The 21,405-nt window shown below is 33.2% G+C and overlaps 1 protein-coding gene across 2 annotated transcripts in view; it reads right to left on the bottom strand.

Annotated features, from left to right (window-relative positions):
• Nucleotides 1-1,260: 1,260 nt before the first annotated feature.
• Nucleotides 1,261-21,405, bottom strand: part of EXOC5 (exocyst complex component 5) — a 56,971-nt gene continuing 36,826 nt past the window's right edge. Inside the window, exons 13-19 of one of the 2 annotated variants that reach the window (XR_014260780.1) lie at nucleotides 15,051-15,159; nucleotides 11,411-11,531; nucleotides 10,149-10,235; nucleotides 8,171-8,279; nucleotides 7,759-7,974; nucleotides 2,962-7,102; nucleotides 1,261-2,166 (exon numbers count right to left, since the gene is read on the bottom strand). Coding sequence is in view for 1 of the 2 variants with exons in the window: in XM_082450399.1 (XP_082306525.1) it covers nucleotides 6,914-7,102; nucleotides 7,759-7,974; nucleotides 8,171-8,279; nucleotides 10,149-10,235; nucleotides 11,411-11,531; nucleotides 15,051-15,159 (831 nt within the window). In the remaining variant the exon portion in view is untranslated. Of the gene's footprint in view, nucleotides 7,103-7,758; nucleotides 7,975-8,170; nucleotides 8,280-10,148; nucleotides 10,236-11,410; nucleotides 11,532-15,050; nucleotides 15,160-21,405 lie in introns of both variants that reach the window. The other variant, XM_082450399.1, reaches the window with a different exon arrangement.

The raw sequence follows: 21,405 nt of genomic DNA, 5'->3' as shown, positions 1-21,405 counted from the left end.
AGCTTTATTAATTTGATCACTACAATAAAAGAAAATACACCAAAAAAAAATAGTTGTTTCTGAATGATGAAATTATGAGTAATTTTTATTTAGAATTTTTAAATCTTTACATGTTTTCTGTAATGACTGTTTTCATTCCCCCAACCTGTCCTAAAGCCAAAGCCTCAGAGGTTGAGTGGAGTGAGGAAGTCCCCCTCCTGCATGGGGGAAGAGAGAAATACAATATGGGGTACTGGAGCTCAAGTGAGGTGAAAAGGGTGCCACACAGTAAAGTGTATGTGTATGTAAATTTAAAACATATACATATATATACACACATAAAGCCCTAGAGCACCATCCACTGAGAAGGAGTGTGGCACCGATATCTCAATTATAAGCACATCTCATGCACAAATTGTTGTTTCTAAATACCAATTTCCACTAAAAGGCAGAGAAACAGCTGATTCCAAAGATGGGGAAGGTAAGTACAAGGTAAGTTTGGACAAACCTGTGTGCCCAAATGTAAGAAAGTACTTAAAAAATGATGGCAACTTGTCAAAGGACACAGGAGCCAACTTGAAAGGGCTCCCATTGACCAAATGTGGGATGATTTGAGATTCAAAATAAATAACAGATTATAATCCATTGACTAGAAAACCGTGAATTCATACTGATATTAATAACCTGAAATTTTGATTAGGAGCAGGATATATAAATAGCTTCAAACTACCTCCTCACAAAATATTTACAAAGGGGGGAAGTAACTTTACAGTGAAGAACCCTGATAGATAGTACCTTAAGCAAGTGATCAAAATGAGTATCATCAGAAACAGTGCACTGAAATTGTGCACTACCTCATAGGATGCAATGAGAACACAGAATTGCTTTTATAATACCCCTGCCAAAAAAGCACAACTGGAACCTATTCACAAGGAAACAGATAAATCCAAATTTAGGGACATTTTACGTAATAACTGGCTTATAATCTACAAACGTGCCAAGGGTAGTAAAAGTCAAGGAAAGACTGAGGAACCACTCCAGAGTGAAAGAAACTAGAGACACTACAATCTAAGATAACACATGATTTTGAAGTGGATCCTTATAAAACATTATTGGGATAACTGGTGAAACCTGAATGGGGTCTTAGGATTAGATGGGAGTCATATATCAATGTTAATTTCCTGATTTTGATGGTTGTATTGTGGCTATATAGGAGAATTCTTCTCTTTGGAAATACAAAAGTATTGCAGGGTGATGGGGCATCACGACAGCAACTTACTCTCAAAGTGGAAAAATTTTATTTGTACAATATTTACAACCTTTCTGTAAGTTAGAGATTGTTTCGAAAATTTTTCTTTAAAAAGGAGAAAGCAAAAAAATGAATCAATAGATTCTTATTATTCTTAAAGAGCTGATAAAAGAATTCAATGATTAAAAAAACAATTTCAATGACGAAGTCTGTCCAGTTCCTGGGTCCACTGTGCACATATATGTTCTTCAAAACTGTTTTAGTTTTGTGTCATTAATTCACCCAGAGATTCTTCTCACACATGACTTTCAGAATCTTAAACACACACACATACTCACACACTCTTCCTGTTAGTTAGGACAGCGACATGTTCATAGGTGCTGTTCAGTAGAGAAGCTATGTGAGTTCTATTTTTATCAAACAAAAATGTTTCTAAGTATTACTATAAAAATAACTTCTCCCCCTTGTGGCAAAAATTGAAAATACATTCTACTGAAGAATCCTAATATAGAGGCACTTAGTAGTATTCCTTATAAAGTATTTTCACATAATTTTATGTGAATCCTCTAGCACACAGCATTTGCAAACTATATACTTAAGACGTAGTTTCACAGTTTTCTTTAGTTCAGCATTGTCCAGATTCTATTTGGATAATATTCTCTACAGCAAAAAGCTGCAGGTTTGATAGACTGCCACAACAAAATGCCAGAGTTCAAAGAAACCAAATTTACCCACAGTATAAAGATTAAAAGACAGGCAGGTAAAAAGGGATGGCCCCATTCCAAGGCACCTGCCTATTTAAGATTACAGGGGCATCAAGAAGGCTTCCTACCTCTCAAAGTTTAATCTAAAAAATCTGAAAGTCCACCACTGGAGATTAATTCCTTGGAGTTGGTTCCATCCAATCTTCAAACTTAGTTTATTAATATGAAGGTACTCTGGAAGAAAGACATTTTCCTTCATTTAAGATTGCCAATGGTGAAAACAAAAGGAAGTCACTCATCTGAGTATAAATGAAACTTAATTTAACTCATTCCAGATTCTTATCCCTATTCTTAACCCTCCATACTTCTTCCTATTAAGTGACCAGTCACTGATAATTCTATGTTTTATTGACTTTCCAGTGATTATAAAGTAATTTAAGTGGTTTTTGAAAGTAAACTTAATTCCAGTTTCAGATTTTTAAATTAAAAGTGGCTCAGTTGGATACTGTCTCTTCAACACAGTAATATAAATATTAGTATCTCGGCTAAAATGAATTATTGACAATTTTAATACATGTTGCACAGTACATATTAATATAGGAAAATACATGTTAGCAGCAGCATAATGTTGACCATGTTCTAATCCATTCCACCTGCTCAAATATTAGTGGAAATAATTATATATTTGTAATGCATCACTGCTGTCTAGCGCAAATCTATGCCTTCTGAATAAATGACTTTCCTCTGAGCTTGTTTGCTGTTTGAAGTATGATTGTTATATATTCATATTTAAATTAGCTTTGTATGGTGAGGCAGACTGCAACCTTCTAAACCACTTAGAAAATGAGCAAGTATGGTTAATTACTTGTCTCTCCCCCACAAAAGTGTTATTAATCACAAGAACTGAAGTTTAGTGTTACCTCCCAGATAACTATGTTAAAGTATACAGGGCCTAGTTTAAAAATATCAATCTTGTTAAGCCCAGGGTTATCAACCCAGCTGCTTCAAAACACCAATTAAAATTCTTACTCTCTAATGTGTCAGGTTTCTCTCCTATATACACTTGAGGGTTGTTTCTCCCCTAAATTTGGAAAGAGAAAGATTGATCAGTGGTAAGAATAAAAGTTAAGAGTTAAGGCAATTTTAAAAATATTAAATATGCAATATTTGATTACATAAAAATGACTGACTGCCTATTGCTAATACACTGAGTACATTTTTCTCCATGTTTTCACTCCAGCATTAGCCATTTAAAAACTACCAATGCACTAAATAAACAACAGAATTGGCAAACTTGTGACACTAAAATAGTCTGTTTTTGAAGGTAGAAATACTGATTTCTTCATATCTTTCAAGGCAGAGTTGTCATTCACTCCCATGTTACAAAATATGGTACAAAATACCTCAAGTCTTTCTGTTGCAAAAATTATTACTCAAACAGTATTATGATTATGCAAAATAACTCACTGAAGAACTTTTTGATGGAAAGATTTCTAGTAGGTACACACTTAATATTCAATTAAAATTTCATGACCACTTATAAAATTTTAAAAACCAAATTTTATAAAAGTATGACCACACACCGGAGACACTACGAAAAAGTCTAACAGTAAATTAGATATTAGCCCTGTATCTCAACTCCATAATCTAAACACTACAACGAGAACCAAATATTGGATGAAAAGAAAATTAGACTCAGCAAAACTAATGAGCCTATCAAACAATATTTTATGTTGCATAAGGAGAATAGTGTATAGAAGATAAAGTGTGAGAAACATTCAGGTTTCTATCTGAGTCTTTTACTTAGCTGTAGAACTTGAGCAGATCTACTTAAAACTTTCTGTGCACAGGGTCTGTCAAATGGAGATAACAGTACCCTACTCCTAGGGCTCCTTTGAAACCAAATGAGATAATGTATGTAAAGGGCTTAGCACAGTGCATGGGACTAAAGTCAATAAATATAGCTATACTTTATTATGCATCAAAAATTTTTAAATGCTATTTTTACTTTACGTAGAATTATTTACAGTAACAATATGGACTGGTCTTTTCCTCCAAAGTACATGACGTATTTCAGGACAGACTTCTTCAAGCAGAGAGAAGTACTACAGGGACTGAATATAGTTAAACTAATTGGATGAAAGCTCAGAATGCTTCATATGTCAAATTCTCCACTAGAAATCACTATGCTTCTAGAAAATATGTCATACTTCTGAGTCAATGGGCAATAAACGGTAATACATAGAATATTTTTGTATTTAAAAAAAAAAAAGTTAAACTCCCAAATCAATTCCTCATAAGAAGTATTCAGCTACTTTGGTTAGCTGTCATTTTTAATATCATAACTTATAGAAGCTAGACTTCCTTCTTAAACCTGTGTTCTGTATTTCACTTTCTGTGTTATGAAAACATAATACACTCAAGCTTTTTATCGAGTGTTTCTGCATTTCCTAAAAACGCAGTGTTTAAGAGTCTATTATCGATTTCAAAACATCTAAACATTGCATGTTAGCTCATGTGAAACTACAGAAAATTATAAAGATTCTCCTTATTCAAATGTTGACTAAAGTTACTGATATACAAAGTTCCATTATCGCTACCTAAAATTTTACCATGTGCATATGAAAAACATTTTACTTATTGACCATCTCTTTTGAGCCATATATTTTGAGCAGAATTTTGTAGTGCCCATTAATATGAAAAATACTTTCAAAATGAAATACAACGAATGCAAAGAATGCATACTGCTTTATACAACAAATTATTTTTTCTTAGAGAAAGACGATCTGTTTCTAATTTTGATTATATAATCAAGTATTTTTCTGCTTAAAAAGGAAGATCTATGCTATGAAAAATAAGAAACATCTTAAAAATTTAAATAAAAAATAATTTATAAAATTCAGTATGAATGTCCTCAAAATGTAAAAATGGAGTGAAATAAAAAAAAAAAAAACAAATGCAGGGAATTTGTTTATTGAGCATTAATGTTAACACTTCTAAATTAAGTAGTCACTTATGAGTTTTCTTTGTTACTGTCCTGTCAATGGACATAATGGAAAATATTGCACAGAATTCAAACATGGAAGTAATAATTAACAAAATATCTAAGCAACAAATATATGTTTTACATTTAAAAAAAATAATCCAAACAAAATAATATGAAGCACTTTTCTGATTTGGAAGTCTTAAAGTGTTCTCTCATGTTTTATTTGATATTTTTTTCCCTTTTTTATTTTTTTACAAATTGACACTGTGTACAAAGAGTTCAAGTGGCCAGTAAAACTACTGCTTTAAAATTGTTGGCTTTAAGTAACAGAGGTATAATTTGAATTCACATCAGAGCTTTCTAAAACGGCAATAGTACAAGCATATGACTTTCTCTAGTATCCAAAACCTGTTCTGGCTTTCCTTTGGCTAAGGAATAGAAAACTAGACAGCCTTCTAAAGCTGCCACAATTTCCTAAAATGCTTTGATAAAAGTTGGCATACTTCATTTCTCTTGCTTACCCTGATAACACTGGGCTAAACAGAAAATGAAGAAAATTCAGTCAATAGTAACTTAAACAGTAGCTAGCTCGCTCTGGACCTGGAAGTTTTGGTAAAGTTGATGAACATTCAGAAACATATTCTTAAAATTAGTTTTCCAAAATTAGGCCAAAAAGCCTACATTAAAAGAAAAAGAAAAGTCAAGAATGAGTTGAACATTAAAGTTAATCTGTTCCTGAAGACTATGAAAAACACAATGAAAGCTGAAACACTACATATAGCTAAGAATGCATTCTCACAGAGCAAGTTTATAGTTTTTAGAGTAAAGATCTTTCTAAATTTCTGCTTGATGTTTAAAATTTTATAAGTGATTTATTATGCCACCATATTAAGCCAATTCAATTAACTACATTCAGTAGGAATCGCTTCAGAAATGCCTTGAAAAAGGTAATGACAGAAACTATAGATTTAAAAAGCAACTAGTCCTTGCAAAGTTTATCTCGAGACTTAGAATATAATGCTAACTATCAATTCCCAATTCCTCTTAAAATAGAAGACTACCTGCATGTTTAGCCATTCCATCTTATTCCAGTTTTGCATAAAGGTAGAAATCTTAAAGGACTGTATTGTTGCTAAACACTGTCAATACTTCTCATATGTACCATTTAGACTATACCTCATTTTTTTACTTCCCTTATAATATTAAAATAATGAATAAATATGGTCCTTTAGTTAAGATCCTCCACCTTATCTTAAGCGAAATATAAAATAATTTTATTAATTTCTTGCTAGCATTGGCTTAAAAATCTGTTTACCAAATAAGAAATTGTAAACTTTTAAGTTTTTTTTTTTTTACCCAGAAAGCAGATGTATTCTGATCCACTGCTAATACCTACATAAAACATTTCATCATTTTAGTTTTGTTTATAACATTTTTCTTGGAATAGTATTATTGTTGTACCTCAGAAAAATCCAATCAACCAACTACAAAAATTATGCCCAATTGTTAATTAACCTTCTGAAAGAAGCAAAAAGTTCTCTAGAAAAACCTAAAATAACCTGATTCACAATTACCAGTGCTGAAAATTGATAAATAATAATGTAGTTTTGCTGGATTTTACCCATCTTTAGTGCAAAATAGGATGGTGAAATTTCCCAATGGACTATGTTAAAGAACATGAACCAGAACACTGGTAACATCTCATTTGCCTTCTGACACCAACATTTTCCAGGATGAAAACAATGACATATAGCTGTACAGAGTTTGAAATTTATAAGTTCAAAAATGGAATTAAAATTCAACTTAAGGGAAAAGAGCAAAATATGCTTAGTAGTGTCCAAATTTCAAAAAAATCTCAAGGGTAAGTATGGCTGCTGTTTTTCTAAACAGTCATCATTTTTCAATAAAATGTTGGCTGTATCATAAGAAACCGCCTGTGCTTTCTATCAACCAAGGCCTGCTGAAGTACAACACACTGCCCTTGTAAATTCAACCTCAGCTGAAATGTCGAGCAAGGCGGGCAGATCTATAGTCAGCACGAAGTTGTACGAAGGAGTGAAGAATGTTCTTGTCCAGATTAGCAAGTTGTTCTCCTGAGCAGACTTGCTTTAAATTATCTGGGTTTACTACCAGAAGATTGCAAAGTGCATGCAGAGTATCAAAAAGCTGTAATACCAGAGGAATCTGAATTGAGATAAGAGAAGGAAAAAAATAACATTGAAACAAAATAATGTTTAGTTTTACAATCAGTTTGTAAATTCTTCTCACTTACGTACTGTTATTCAGGACTTAACTAATGTTGGAGAGTTCAACGTTAGAATTTTTTAAAGTTCCTGAAGTGTTAAAACTCAAATATTTCACACATTATAAAACTCACTATAATCTTTTTGAAAAGATTCATATTATGCCAATTTTCTTAAATAGTAATAATCATTTATACTTTTGTAAACTAGAATTAGTTATCATTGATTTAGCAGGTTTCTTAAATAATTTAAACATTAAGGGAAACTGATTTCGGAGAGATGTACATGAAGAAAGAACATATTTTCCTGATATCTGATATATGCAGCATTAGTCATGGGCGTTATTTAATAAGGTCATTCGGACTATGGAACTGAAATACGGCCTTGTCTAAAATAAAGCTCAAAGCAAAAATATGTTAATATTGAGAATATGACTGCAACAATACTTTTTCAGTTAGGAAATGTTAGATCTGTCTCACTACAATGTCAACAAAAGTTATAAACTTTTCACTAATGATTATAAGTCAGTACACATTTTTTATGATCTGACTTATGTTCTTGAACCTATTTACAAGTTTGATATTTGTGAATACATACCTTGAAGTCTTTGGCACACTTCCTATATTCAGCAACATCACAAATTGCTAACATGCCACCCATACAACTATAGGAATATTGTTGAAGATGCTCATAAATAAGTCGATGAAAACGTACTCCAAGTTCCATCAAAACTGTATCCACATTCTTCCCATCCATGGAATTTTTAATCTTCTCCACTTGTTTTCTTACATAAGCACAGACTTTAACACAGGCCTGTAAAAATTTTTTCTATACTTATTATACAGAAATGTGTATCAGCTTAGCTAAGGAGAAAATACATATAGTTTCTCATTAATCTCTAAGTATAAAAGAAAAAAACTTGAAGCATAATAAGATACATCAATGAAATGTTAACAAAGGTACAAACAAAGCAGATATTCTTACTAGCATACTGAATCATTTTACTCACATTAGTATACTGAATCAAAACATTGTTTTCATCTTCTGGCTTAAAATCTGTTTTCTTTTGTTCTGCAGCCAAGATATGCTTCATTTGTCCAATCATACAATTTAATGTCCTAAAGAATTGAGAACACCATGTATTTGATCCATTTAATTTACTTTATATTTACTTTTATTTATATTATTTATAACAAATTAAATTTAAATTATTTAATTTCATGTCACCATGAGACTATTTTACTATGGGTATACTTTAGATTTTAAAAAAGTAAATTCTAGGTCTTGACATCAAAGACCTCTTAGTTTTATTAGCTTCCTGCTCAAAACACAGGGCAAAGATTCATTTGCCCATTACTCTATTTAAGGAAATCTTAAAGATCTTAGAAGACTGTCACTATATTTGGAGAATGCTTAGGAAGGCAGTAAGATAGAGGGGCTTATGAGGAATGGCCAAAGTTTAGAAGAACAGGTGAGAAGAACCCGAGTTTCGCAGTCTAAGGACAAGCAGGAGGCTGAACAAGTGGTCCTGAAGACCCAGTTGAGAAATGAGAGTATGTGTTTGTAATGGCACAAATAATGTGTGAGTTACGTGGTCTTCTCCAACAGCAATCAGCCATACGGTTATGGGAATAAAAGAGTCTGCATTAATCCAGATTTTAGGATCTGTAAGATAATTATGGTTAAAGGAAATAAATTTTAGGGTAATTATGAGGGAGTAACTAAAGAGATGGACCAAGCAATCTAAGCACAACAATGAATAAAATAAAGCTGGGAAAGGATAATAGATTGGCAAAAGACAAAGATATTAAGGGCTAGAGTTCCTGTAACTAACTTATATTCAAATATGTTTTCTTGAATAGAAGAGAAAGGAGTAGAATTACAGTAAATAAAAATATGCCCAAACCTAGTAGCATGGGCTTTAGAATTTGAGTCCCAAATATCCAGCATTAGATCTTGAGCAAACTACCTCATTTCTTTAAGCTTTCATTTCCTCACCTGTAAAATGGGAATAGTATTTCCTACTTAAATAAACGAAATTATACAGGTAAAGATCCTTGTACTGTGCTCGGCACATAGCAAATTCTTGATAAATATTGAGTTGGCCAAAAAGTTCGTTCGGGTGTTTCATGTTACAACAACCCGAACGAACTTTCTGGCCAAACCAAATAGTAGCTATTGTCATCATCAATAAATAAATGCCCACCATCATCTCAAAAGACAGAGATCCACTGCTCCATATTATGAACAGGTAATTAACTACAATACACATTACAAAAATTTTTTGAATGTAGAGTCTGCATTCACTTAATGGAAGTTACTTTTAGAAAATCAGTATATTTATTTAAAGCATTTCAGATATTAGCCTGACAGTTCTAACTGAAAATAAAATCCTCTATGTTACATACCATTTTTAAGGAGTTTGGAGAGAGAGAGAGGGAGAGCGAGAGGGTGTGTGCACACACGCATGTGTGTGTGTGTGTAGGGGGGGCATTTACAAAAAAAGATTTTAAATAGAATCTGCTTTAAAAGTAAGTCTAAACATACTGGCTTCCATAAATAATAAACCTGGAAGCCAATAAAAACAACATTCTAATAAAGATGAAAGCAATATGTAAAAATAAAATCAAACGTTATAGCAGGATGGTGGAATTAAAATAGACTTTTTTCTTCTCTGAAAATCATTTTCATGTTGTTACAATGGTGTTTTTACAATTTGAAAAAAATGCAAGAGATAGCACAGGGAGATCAGCTCGGTGCTTTGTGACCACCTAGAGGGGTGGGATAGGGAGGGTGGGAGGAAGATGCAAGAGGGAGAGGATATGGGGATATAAGTATACATATAACTGATTTATTTTGTTATACAGTAGAAACTAACACAACACTGTAAAGCAATTATACTCCAATAAAGATGTTAAAAAAATTTAAAAATAAAAAAATAAACACAACAAAAAAATGCAAGAGAAATAGTAAAACTAACAACTTGCCTGTCAATGCCAGTATCTAATTTCATCTCCATCTGTTCAATTATTTCTTTTTTCTTCTGAAGGCATTCAGATAACTTAGGAGAAGAGCTATTGAATGTTTAAAGGGGGAAAAAGATCACATTAGTAGCCTTACAATTCTAACAGTTTTTCATAGGCATATGTGTATTGCTATATACCTACACACACACACACATTATTTTAATTTGCTCACCAATCCAAGAAGCATATAAATAGTAAAGTAATTATTTAGTATTCACTATGCCCAATTCATTACAATACTCACGCTAGGAAAAATTAACCAGTTAAAAGAGAAGGAAGAGGAGGATTTAGATTTATTACTTTCATCTGTGAGGAGACATCCCTTTAGAATATAAACATGTGATTTAGAAATTCTGAAATTATTTGGTTTCCTTTTTAATTAAATTTCTGGTATATCAGTAAGAAAAATCACAAAGTCTTGAGAATACAGCAAATTATAATAATTAAAATTTGGAGACTAACACCCAATTCAATTGTATTTAGCTTTCCTATATTAAAAAAAACGAAAAACAAAACCAACTTGGTAGCCATATTTACCTTCTGAATATTACCTAAATGTCAAAAAACACCCAAAATATTAAAGAATATGCAACCCTAATAATTACGTGAATTCTTTGTTATGTGACATTAGAGCTCTTTAAAAAGTAAATTTCCTTTCAAAATGTGATTCAGGGATCACAAGTAATCTTTATCTTTGAGATCGTTTCTAGACTAATTATTTCTTGGCATATCAACGTTTATACAAAATGTCTAGAATTGTATCTTCTATATGAATATTCTTCCTCTTTAATTATAGTACTACACATACAATTTTAAAAAGCATGTTCACATATACACTACCTTATTTAATCCTCACATGCTTTAAAAGTTCACGTAAATTGATAGGAAGATATAAACTAAACCTTATTTAATGCCTCATCAAAACCTGTCCTATTGATCTCATAAAATTGTTATTGTACATCTTTTTATTATAATAAGTGGGAACAAGCTAGAAGTTGTCTTTCATATCAGATTTAGGTTTCTGACACATTCAGTAAACTAAAATTAATACCACAGAAGGAAAACAGGAAGGCAAGGAAGAGGAAAAGGGCTTCTACTTATTTCACACCCTCCTGTTCCTGTTTGATGTTTTAACGAACATCTATTACTTTTAAATTTTAACAAGAAGTAGAATATTATAATATTCATTGAAACACCAATGAAAATCAGACAATTTGACTAACCTTATTAGTGGCATAAGGTGATCATTAAACTGCTTATCAAAAAGATGAAAAACAGTATTGGCCTGGTGCACAACATCCAAAAAATAAAGATTTGCATTCCTAGAATCCGAAGAAGGAATTCCTAAAGTTGGAAGGCATGTATATGTTAGAATCATATTAAAGAAATTCATGTAAGCAACAGAAAAAAGAATGTGGTTTTATATATACAACATGCATAAAAGTAACTGCTGTTTCATTAAATCAGCAATAATTTTTGTGGACAGAAGAGTAAAATTAAGCTTGTTAATAATTTAATAAAATTCATCCAACGTTTTTACATCCAAATTTTCACTATCTACTCAAGTCTTCATTATTTGCAGAGATAAATAAAAAATAAATAAATCAATAAATGAATCGTCTTGGACTATACCTTCTCCTTCCCTTTCCTGCCCTCCTATGCCCAATGATTCACATGAGCCATGAATACACTTCTACCATTTTTCTTATAACCAGGCCTCATTACCTCTGATAACAGTTAAAATAATTTTCTTATTAGTATCCTGGTTCAAATCTCCTTATCTCTGATGCTATATATTGTTGCCATAATAATGTATTTAACTTATTTCACTCACCATGTTCTCTACTATTTCGTCAAAAATAATTCAAAGTCTCCTCACTGTCAACATAATAAATTCCAGATTTTCAGCACTGTATTCAAGCCACTTCACATTCTGACCCCAAAACAGACAGCTGATCTCTCCAGATTTCAGTTTCCTCTTTTGTTAAGAGAGTAATAGTTAAACTCTAAAGTCCCTACTAACCACAGACATTTATGTTTCTAGCTAAAGTTCAAAGACATAAGGGGCTAGGAAAAATACTCACAGAAAATGAGAAAACAGAAGTTTAATACCTAGAGTTCTTTACAGGAGGAGGATTTTTTTTCAAAGTTTTAAAAATGGAAAATAAAGGTGTTTTATTTTCCCATAAACGACAAAATCACCAATTGATAAGAAAATTAAAGGCTCCAACACAAATTTACAAGAGAAAAAAATAAAGTCAATACACATGTAGAAAATACTAATCCTTGCTATTAATGAAAGACATGAAAAGGCAATAGTGATGTGTGTTTTTAACCACTAAATTATTAAAGTTTTTAAAGAATATTCAGTGGTGTGCAGAAAAGCTGGTATAATCATACATGCCAATAGCAGTATAGATTAGTGGGAAAAAACCACTTAGGAAAATAGTTTATACGTATAAAAATTTTTTAATTTGCAATACACTTTGATCTGGTAATTTCACTTCCAGAATTTTATCCAAAGAAAATAATTCAAAATAAGGAAAACACTTTAAGCTCTACAATGTTCATTGTAGCATTATTTATACTACTAAATTGCTGAAAAGATCCAAGATGTCTAATAATAGGGAGTGGTTAACTTTATAATATATATGCATGACAGAATTTTATAAAATCATTAGAAATAATAGCAGTATGTACTAACTAAATAGCTGCATGGAAAATGTTTATGAGTATAAGGGACATTCTCATCCTACCAGGAAATTTTCTAAGCCCTTCCAAATTATGAATACTGCTATTAAAATGAAGAAGCTAGGCTTCCATACTAGCTAAAGAACAACTCTTTCATACCATATAGAATCAAATTCATGTTACTTTTTTATTATCTTCTTTAATCGTCACATCTTTGAGGTAGATATTATTATCCCAATACAAATTACCACATTAGCTTATTTGTAAATGGCAAATGTTAAATACTTGATGTCAAGTTTCTGCTGTATGGGGTGGAGGAGGTGGGGGAAGCAGGCTACAAATGCTTATCTACGTCCTGCAGGTTAAAAAAAAAAAAAAAGGGTAAGAATAAACCACAAGGTTACTGAATTATGGGTAATTTTGCTTCAACCTTAGAAAATTTATGGAATGATGTTATATACAGTCAAACATTTTTGAGCATGTGCTATCTGCTTTCTAGGTGCTAGCCTATAATGGCAATTAGGACAGATAAGATTCCTAAGACAGGTAAGATTCCCGTGAAGTTCACTATTCAAGAGAACTTACATGCTGTTCTCTCTACTTAAAATACTCTTTCTCCAAATACTCAATTTACTCCTTCACTTCATTCAGCTCTCTGGTTCATGTCTCCTCAGAGAGGCCTTTTCTGACCAGCCTTTCTAAAAAAGCCCTCTGCCCCTGAATTCCCTATCCTACCTCCCATTACTATTCTCTATTCCTTACTCAATTTTATTTTTATTCATTGCACTTACTAGTCATTTGTCTATCTTTTCCACAAGAATGTAAGCTGCATGAGTACAAGGGTAAGGACTTAAGCATGTGTCCAATGAATGAATTCTGGTGAGGGAGGCAGATATTAACAAATGAAAATTTCATTGTAACAAGTGCTATGAAAAAAGTTAATTCAATGATGAAATAATGCATAACTAGGCTGGGAAAGGGGTGTCACTTTTTAGCTAAGTCGATCAGCAAAGGCCTAAGAAGGTAGCACTTTAGCTAAGATCAGAAGGGTGAAAAGCCAGACATGAGAAGAGCTGAAGGAAAAGGATTGGGGGGTAGGGAGATACCAAGTGCAAAGAACCTGAGTGAGGAAAATGAATGAAGGCCAAAGGGGCTGGGGTAGTGAGGGGAAATGCAACATGAGATGAAGATGAATATATAAGAGGAGGCCAGATCAAAAGCTATACTTTCATAAAGAGTTTCTTGTTGTTTTTCCCCTAAGAGTAACAGGAAACCACTAAAGGGTCTTAAGCAAGAAATTTTAAGACCCTTGAATTTATAACATAACTGTTACATGGAGTCAGTTATTTGGAAAGGTAAGAATGTACACAAAGAGACCAGTTAGGAATGGATACAGATGATGATCTTTAAATCAGGGTGGCATCAGCGGAAATGGAGAAAAGGAGACGAATTTGAGTTATGTTTGGCAGTATACAGACAGGATTTGCTGATAGACTGGCTATCAGGTTTGATGAAAAGGAGAATTATGATAACTCCGGGGTTTGGGCCTTGAGCAAACAGTAAATAGTAATGCCTTTTAAAGACATGGAAAAGAAGGGGAAAGGAAGAAGTTTAGGTGGAAGATAAAGAGTTTCATTTGGCATATATTAAATTTGAGATGCACACAGAACAGGTGAGAGAGGTCAAGGAGGCAACTGAATTAATGGGACTGTAATTTAGGGAAGAAGTCATTATTATCCTATTAATACCAGTAAACCCAGAAGACCAAAAATAAAAGAAAAAATTTTATATGAATCTACTCCTCTCCAGGCTTATTTTGAAAAGGCTTACTATCCTTTCTAAATCTTACTTTACTCAACTGTCTCAACCAGAATTGCTGTCACTTCCATTTCTGCTCCTTTGGCATTTCATAGCTTACAGCGCTGTGTTACTTTCTTCCATACACTGTAGTGACTTATGTAGCCCTGGTCAATGTAAGCAATATGAGAACTGTGTCTTTCTATAGCTTCTAGTATCTGACAAATCCTTGTTACAGAAGCTCAAAAAGCATTTCATTGCACTGAACTGCTTTTGACAGAGTTGAATATATATAAAGCAACATTATGCATACAGTTTAACCAAATAGGATCAAAGGAATTTAACACGAAGTATAACACAAATAAATATACTTACCAGCAAGTCCTGTTTCCAAGGCATAATCAATATGTTCAATACATAAAAATTCCACAAGAATGGTAAAAATTCTAAAGGCATTCCTTGGTAAATCAGAAGGATCAGAGAGCTTTAAAAACAAAAACCAAATATATCATTCCTCAAGTTTACCTTTTAAAAAAGGCAATACTTTTTTTTTTTTAGCAATCAACTTTGTATAAGACATAGTCAGTATTCAGGTATCAAAATGATAACTTAAAACTCTTCCTGCCCACCCAAAATGCCTTTCTCATGTACATACAGTTACAATGCTCCGTGTTTGTCTATAACTCTCCTGGCTTAGACTAGATCAATGTTTTTCTGACCTGGATTGTAACCTATTAGTGGACTGTGACAAGAAAGAAAGAGAGAAAAGAAGAGAGAACCAATAGAAAATAATGTCTAAAGTACACATTAAAACCAAATATGTTTTAATGAAATAAACACACACAAACATAACATACACACACACATAAATACATATAAAAAATGTACACTCAACTGCCATGTAAAGTGCCTTTCTTATTGTGAGTCACAGTAAAAGAATTTTGAGAGCCACCAAATGAACAAATGCTATTCTAGTAAAACTCAGAACAAAAAGGATTCTTTATTTTATTGGAGGGTGGGGATGGGAAGTCAATAACAGACACACTATAAAATACGACAGGCTCAAATCCCACCTTCATCACTTCTTGGTTGAGTGAACCCTTGAGATGTTATTTAACCCCACCAAGCCTCAATTTCTTCATCTGTAAGGTAGGAATAATATTAATAGTACTTATATCCTAGCCTTGAGGTGAAAATAAAGTATGAAAATGCATGTAAGGTATTTTTAGCTCAGTGTTTGGCATATAATAAGTTCACAATAATAAATTTTCATTTTGATGTTGACGTTGCTGCTGCTGATTAACTACTTAGTAAGGGAATTATTAGTAATTATGCTGAGAAAATTAAATCCCTCTTTAAAAGTTAGAAAATTACCTCTCAACTTCTTATAACTGCTTCCTATATTACTTATCAATTGATTGTTGCCTATTTGTAGTCTCCATTTGTGATCCACTCTCAGAGTAATGGGCACTGAAGTGCATAACCCACTTTAAATTCCCTAAATCTCTACTGATTATAAATACTAATTTGGTATTACTCAATTCCCTTCCTGGTCTTCTTAATACAACCCTAACCTTTACCCTTCTCATCAGTCTCTCTACCACAACCCTCACCTCCCTTCTTTGCTCACTGATGCTTAACAAATGCCCTTAGCAAGCCACAAAGAATAAATTTAATTTTTCACATTCCTCCTCTCTACATCCATACATTCATGCATAACTCATTGAAGAGGTAGACTGAAAATGTGTAATGATATGGAAGACATAAACAACACTGTTAATCAACTGGACCTAACTGACATTCATAGAATACGCTATCCAACAACATCAGGATATACATTTTCTTTAAGTATTCATAAAACACTTACCAAGATGGATCATATTCTGGGCTAAAAAACAAGTCTCGATAAATTTAAAATGGATTCATATCACACAAAGTATGTCCTCTAACCACAACGAAATCAAATTTAAATCAATAACAGAAAGACATCTAAAAAAATCCCTTAATATCTGGAAATGAAATAACATACTTCTAAGCCACTCTTGGGCCAAAAGAAATCAAAAGGGAAATTTAAAAGTATTTTGAACTGAATGAAAATAAATACAACAAATTAAAATTTGTGGTATGCAGCTAAAGCAGTACCTTAAAGGGAAATTTATAAGACTAAATGTCTATATTAGAAAATAAGAAAGGTCTCTAATCAATGTCTCACCTCCACCTTAAAAAACTAGAAAAAGAAGGGCAAATGAAACCCAAGTAAGCAGAAGGAAAAGAAGTAATAAAGAGTGGAAATCAATGAAATACAAAACAGAAAACAGAAAAATCAATGATACCAAAAGCTGATTCTCTGGGGAAACCAATAAAACTGATAAACCTCCAGCCAGAATGATCACACACAAAAAAATACCAATCATCAAAAATGAATAGGAGACATCACTATAGATACTACAAACGTTAAAAAGATAATAAGCTACTATATATAAACAACAAGGTCCTACTGTAAAGCAGAGGGAACTATATTCAATATCTTGTAATAACCTATATTGAAAAAGAATATATATATTATATATATAATGTATATATAACTGAATCACTTTGCTATACACCAGAAACTAACACAACATTGTAAACAAATTATACTTCAATTAAAAATCACACACACAGACACACACACACAATCAATTGACCATAAAAAAAAGGATAATAAGGCAACACCATGAACATCTTAATCCCAATAAATTCAACAATTTGTGTGAAATATACAAATCTTAAAAGACACAAACCACCAAAGCTCACTTAAAAAGAAACAAGTAACTAAAATAGCTCCATATCTACTAGAGAAGTTAATTTGTAGTTTAAAACCCTCACAAAGTTAAAAACTGCAGGCCCAAATGACTTCACTGGTGAGTTCTACCAAATATTTAAGGAAAATATAACACCAATTTTCATAAACTCTTCCAGAATATTGAAGAGGAAGGAACACTTTCCAACTTATTCTATGAGGCAAACATTACCCTGATACCAAAACTACACAAAGACATTATGAGAAAAAAATACGTATACGTCAATATCCCTCTTGAAGGAAAACACAAAAATTCTTAACAAAAGTTTAGCAAACCTAATCCAACCATACATAAATAGGATAATACATTATGACCAATGGGGTTTTATCAAAGGAATGCAAGGTTAACATTTGGAAATCAATCAATGTAATCCACCACATTAACAGAACAACAACAAAAAAAGCATTTGACAAAGTCTAACATCTAATCCTTATAAAAATACCCAGAAAACTAGGAATAAAAGAATTTCATCAATCTGATAAACAGCACCTATGAAAAACAAATGGGACCTAATTAAACTTAAAAGATTTTGCACAGCAAAGGAAACCATAAACAAAACTAAAAGACAACCTACAGAATGGGAGAAAATATTTACAAATGATTCGACTGCCAAGGGATTAATTTCCAAAATATACAAACAGCTCATAAAGCTCAATATCAAAAAAACAAACAACCTAATCAAAACATGGGCAGATGACCTAAATAGACATTTCTCCAAAGAAGACATACAGATGGCCAAGAGGCACATGAAAAGATCCTCGACATCGCTAATTATTAGAGAAAGGCAAATCAAAACTACAATGAGGTATCACCTCACACCAGTCAGAATGGCCATCATCAGTCTATACATAATGCTGGAGAGGGTGTGGAGAAAAGGAAACCCTCCTACACTGTTGGTGGGAATGTAAATTGGTAAATGTAAATTGCAGCCACTATGGAGAACAGTATGGAGGTTCCTTAAAAAACTAAAAATAGAATTACCATATGATCCAGCAATCCCACTGCTGGGCATATATCCAGATAAAACTATAATTCAAAAAGTTACATGCACCCCTATGTACATAGCAGCACTATTTACAATAGCAAGACATGGAAACAACCTAAATGTCCATTGACAGATAAATGGATAAAGATGTGGGGGGTGTGTGTGTGTGTGTGTGTGTGTGTGTGTGTGTGTGTATAAATTTATATATACAGGGGCTTCCCTGGTGGCACAGTGGTTGAGACTCTGCCTGCTAATTCAGGGGACACGGGTTTGAGCCCTGGTCTGGGAAGATCCCACATGCCGCGGAACAACTAGGCCTGTGAGCCACAACTACTGAGCCTGTGCGTCTGGAGCCTGTGCTCCGCAACAAAAGAGGCCACGACAGTGAGAGGCCTGCGCACCACGATGAAGAGTGGCCCCTGCTTGCCGCAACTAGAGAAAGCCCTTGCACAGAAACAAAGACCCAACATAGCCAAAAATAAATAAATAAATAAATAAATAATTTAAAAAATTATATATACATATATATATAATGGAATATTACTTAGCCATAAAAAAGAAGGAAATAATGCCATTTGCAACATGTATGGACCTAGAGACTATCATAGTAAGTGAAGTAAGCCAGACAGAGAAAGACAAATCTCATATGATATACCTTATATATGGAATCTAAAAGAAAAAGAAACGACACAAATGAACTTATTTCCAAAACAGAAAGAGACTCACAGACACAGAAAACAAACTTATGGTTACGCAAAGGGGAAAGCGGGATGCGAGAGGGATAAATTAGGAGGCCGGGATTAACATATACACACTACTATGTATAAAACAGATAACCAACAAGGACCTGCTGTATAGCACAGGGAAGTATACTCAATATTATGTGATAACCTATAAGGTTACATATTTATATGTATACATATATATGTATACATATTGCTTTGCTGTACACCTGAAAGTTACATGATATTGTAAATCAACTATATGTCAATAGGGGCTTCCGTGGTGGTGCAGTGGTCAAGAATCCACCTGCCAGTGCAAGGGACACGGGTTCAAGCCCTGGTCTGGGAAGATCCCACATGCCACAGAGCAACTAAGCCCATGTGCCACAACTACTGAGCCTGAGCTCTAGAGCCCTCGAGCCACAACTACTGAAGCCCGCGCACCTAGAGCTCATGCTCCACAACAAGAGAAGCCACCACAATGAGAAACCTGTGCACCTCAACGAAGAGTAGCCCCCGCTTGCCACAACTAGAGAAAGCTCGTGCACAGCAACGAAGACCCAACACAGCCATAAATAAATAAATAAATAAATAAATAAAACCTATACGTCAATAAAAAAAATTTAAAAAAAAGAAAAACCTACAGTTAGCATCATATTAATGATAAAGACAAGAATAATGCAGGGTATAGGGAGGGTGGGAGGGAGATGCTAGAGGGAGGGGATATGCAGATATATGTATACGTATAGCTGATTCACTTTATTATACAGCTGAAACTAACACAACAGTGTAAAGCAATTATACTCCAATAAAGATGTTTAAAAAAAATTTTAAAAACAAACAAACAAACAAAAAGAATAATACAAGGTGTATGCTCTCGCCACTTATAGTCAGCATTGTATTGGAGGTTCTCACCAGGGCAATAAGGCAAGAGACAAAACAACAGGCATCTATATTGAAAGGAATAAGTAAAACTGACTTTATTGGCAGAAAACATGATATTCTATACAGAAAATCCTGTGGAATCTACAAAAAATGCTATTAGAATAAGTGAGTTTAGTCAGGTTGCAGGTACAAAATCAACATATAAAAATCAACTGTATTTGAGAACTCAATATTGCTAAGATGTCAATTCTCCACAAACAGAACTATAGATTCAAAGCAATTCCAGTCAAAATCCCAAACTTTGTTTTTCCCCAGAAACTGACAAATTATTAGACTTATATGAAAACGCTTTCTATGGTAATGTTAGAGGACTCACACTACCTGATTCAAGATTTATAGTTACAGTGATCAAAACAGTGTAGTATTAAACTTCCAGAAGAAAACATAGGCAGTACGCTCTTTTCCAGAAGAAAACATAGGCAGTACGTAGGTCTTAGCAATAGTTTTTTGGATCCGTCTCCTCAGGAAAGGGAAACAAAAGCAAAAATAAACAAACGGGACACAATCCAACTTAAAAGCTTTTGCACAACGAAGGAAACCATCAACAAAACAAAAAGGCAACATACTGAATGGGAAAAGATATTTGCAAATGACATGCAAGATAATGGGTTAATATCCAAGATATATAAAAGACTCATACAACTCAATATCAAAAACAAAAAACCTGATTAAAAAATGGGCAGAGAATCTGAACAGACATTTTTCCAAAGGAGACAAACAGATGGCCAACAGGCAGATGAAAAGATGCTCAACATCACTGATCATCAGAGAAATGCAAATCAAAACCACAATGAGACACCACGTCACACCTCATACAGAAAGGCTATGAAGTCTACAAACAACAAATGTTGGCAAGGATGTGGAGAAAAAGAACCCTGTACAATGTTAGTAGGAATGTAAACATTCCTAGTGGCACAGCCACTATGAAAAACAGTATGGAGGTTCCTCAAAAAACTGAAAATAGAACTACCATATGACCCAGCAATTCCATACCTGGGTATATATCCGAAAAAAAACAAAAACACTAATTCCAAAAGATACATGCACCCCAATATTCAGAGCAGCATTATTTACAATTGCCAAGATATAAAAGCAACCTAAGTGTCCATCAGCAGATGAAGGGATAAAGAAGATGTGGTATATATATACAATGGAATACTACTCAGCCATAAAAACAAAAAGAAATTTTGCCATTTGCAGCAACATGGATGGACTTGGAGGGCATTATGCTAAGT

The sequence above is a fragment of the Balaenoptera physalus genome (assembly GCF_965194825.1).
Source record: "Balaenoptera physalus genome assembly, chromosome: 2".
Lineage (NCBI taxonomy): Eukaryota > Metazoa > Chordata > Mammalia > Artiodactyla > Balaenopteridae > Balaenoptera > Balaenoptera physalus.
Note: the sequence above shows the minus strand (reverse complement) of the source record. Positions and strands in the feature narration are given on the sequence as shown.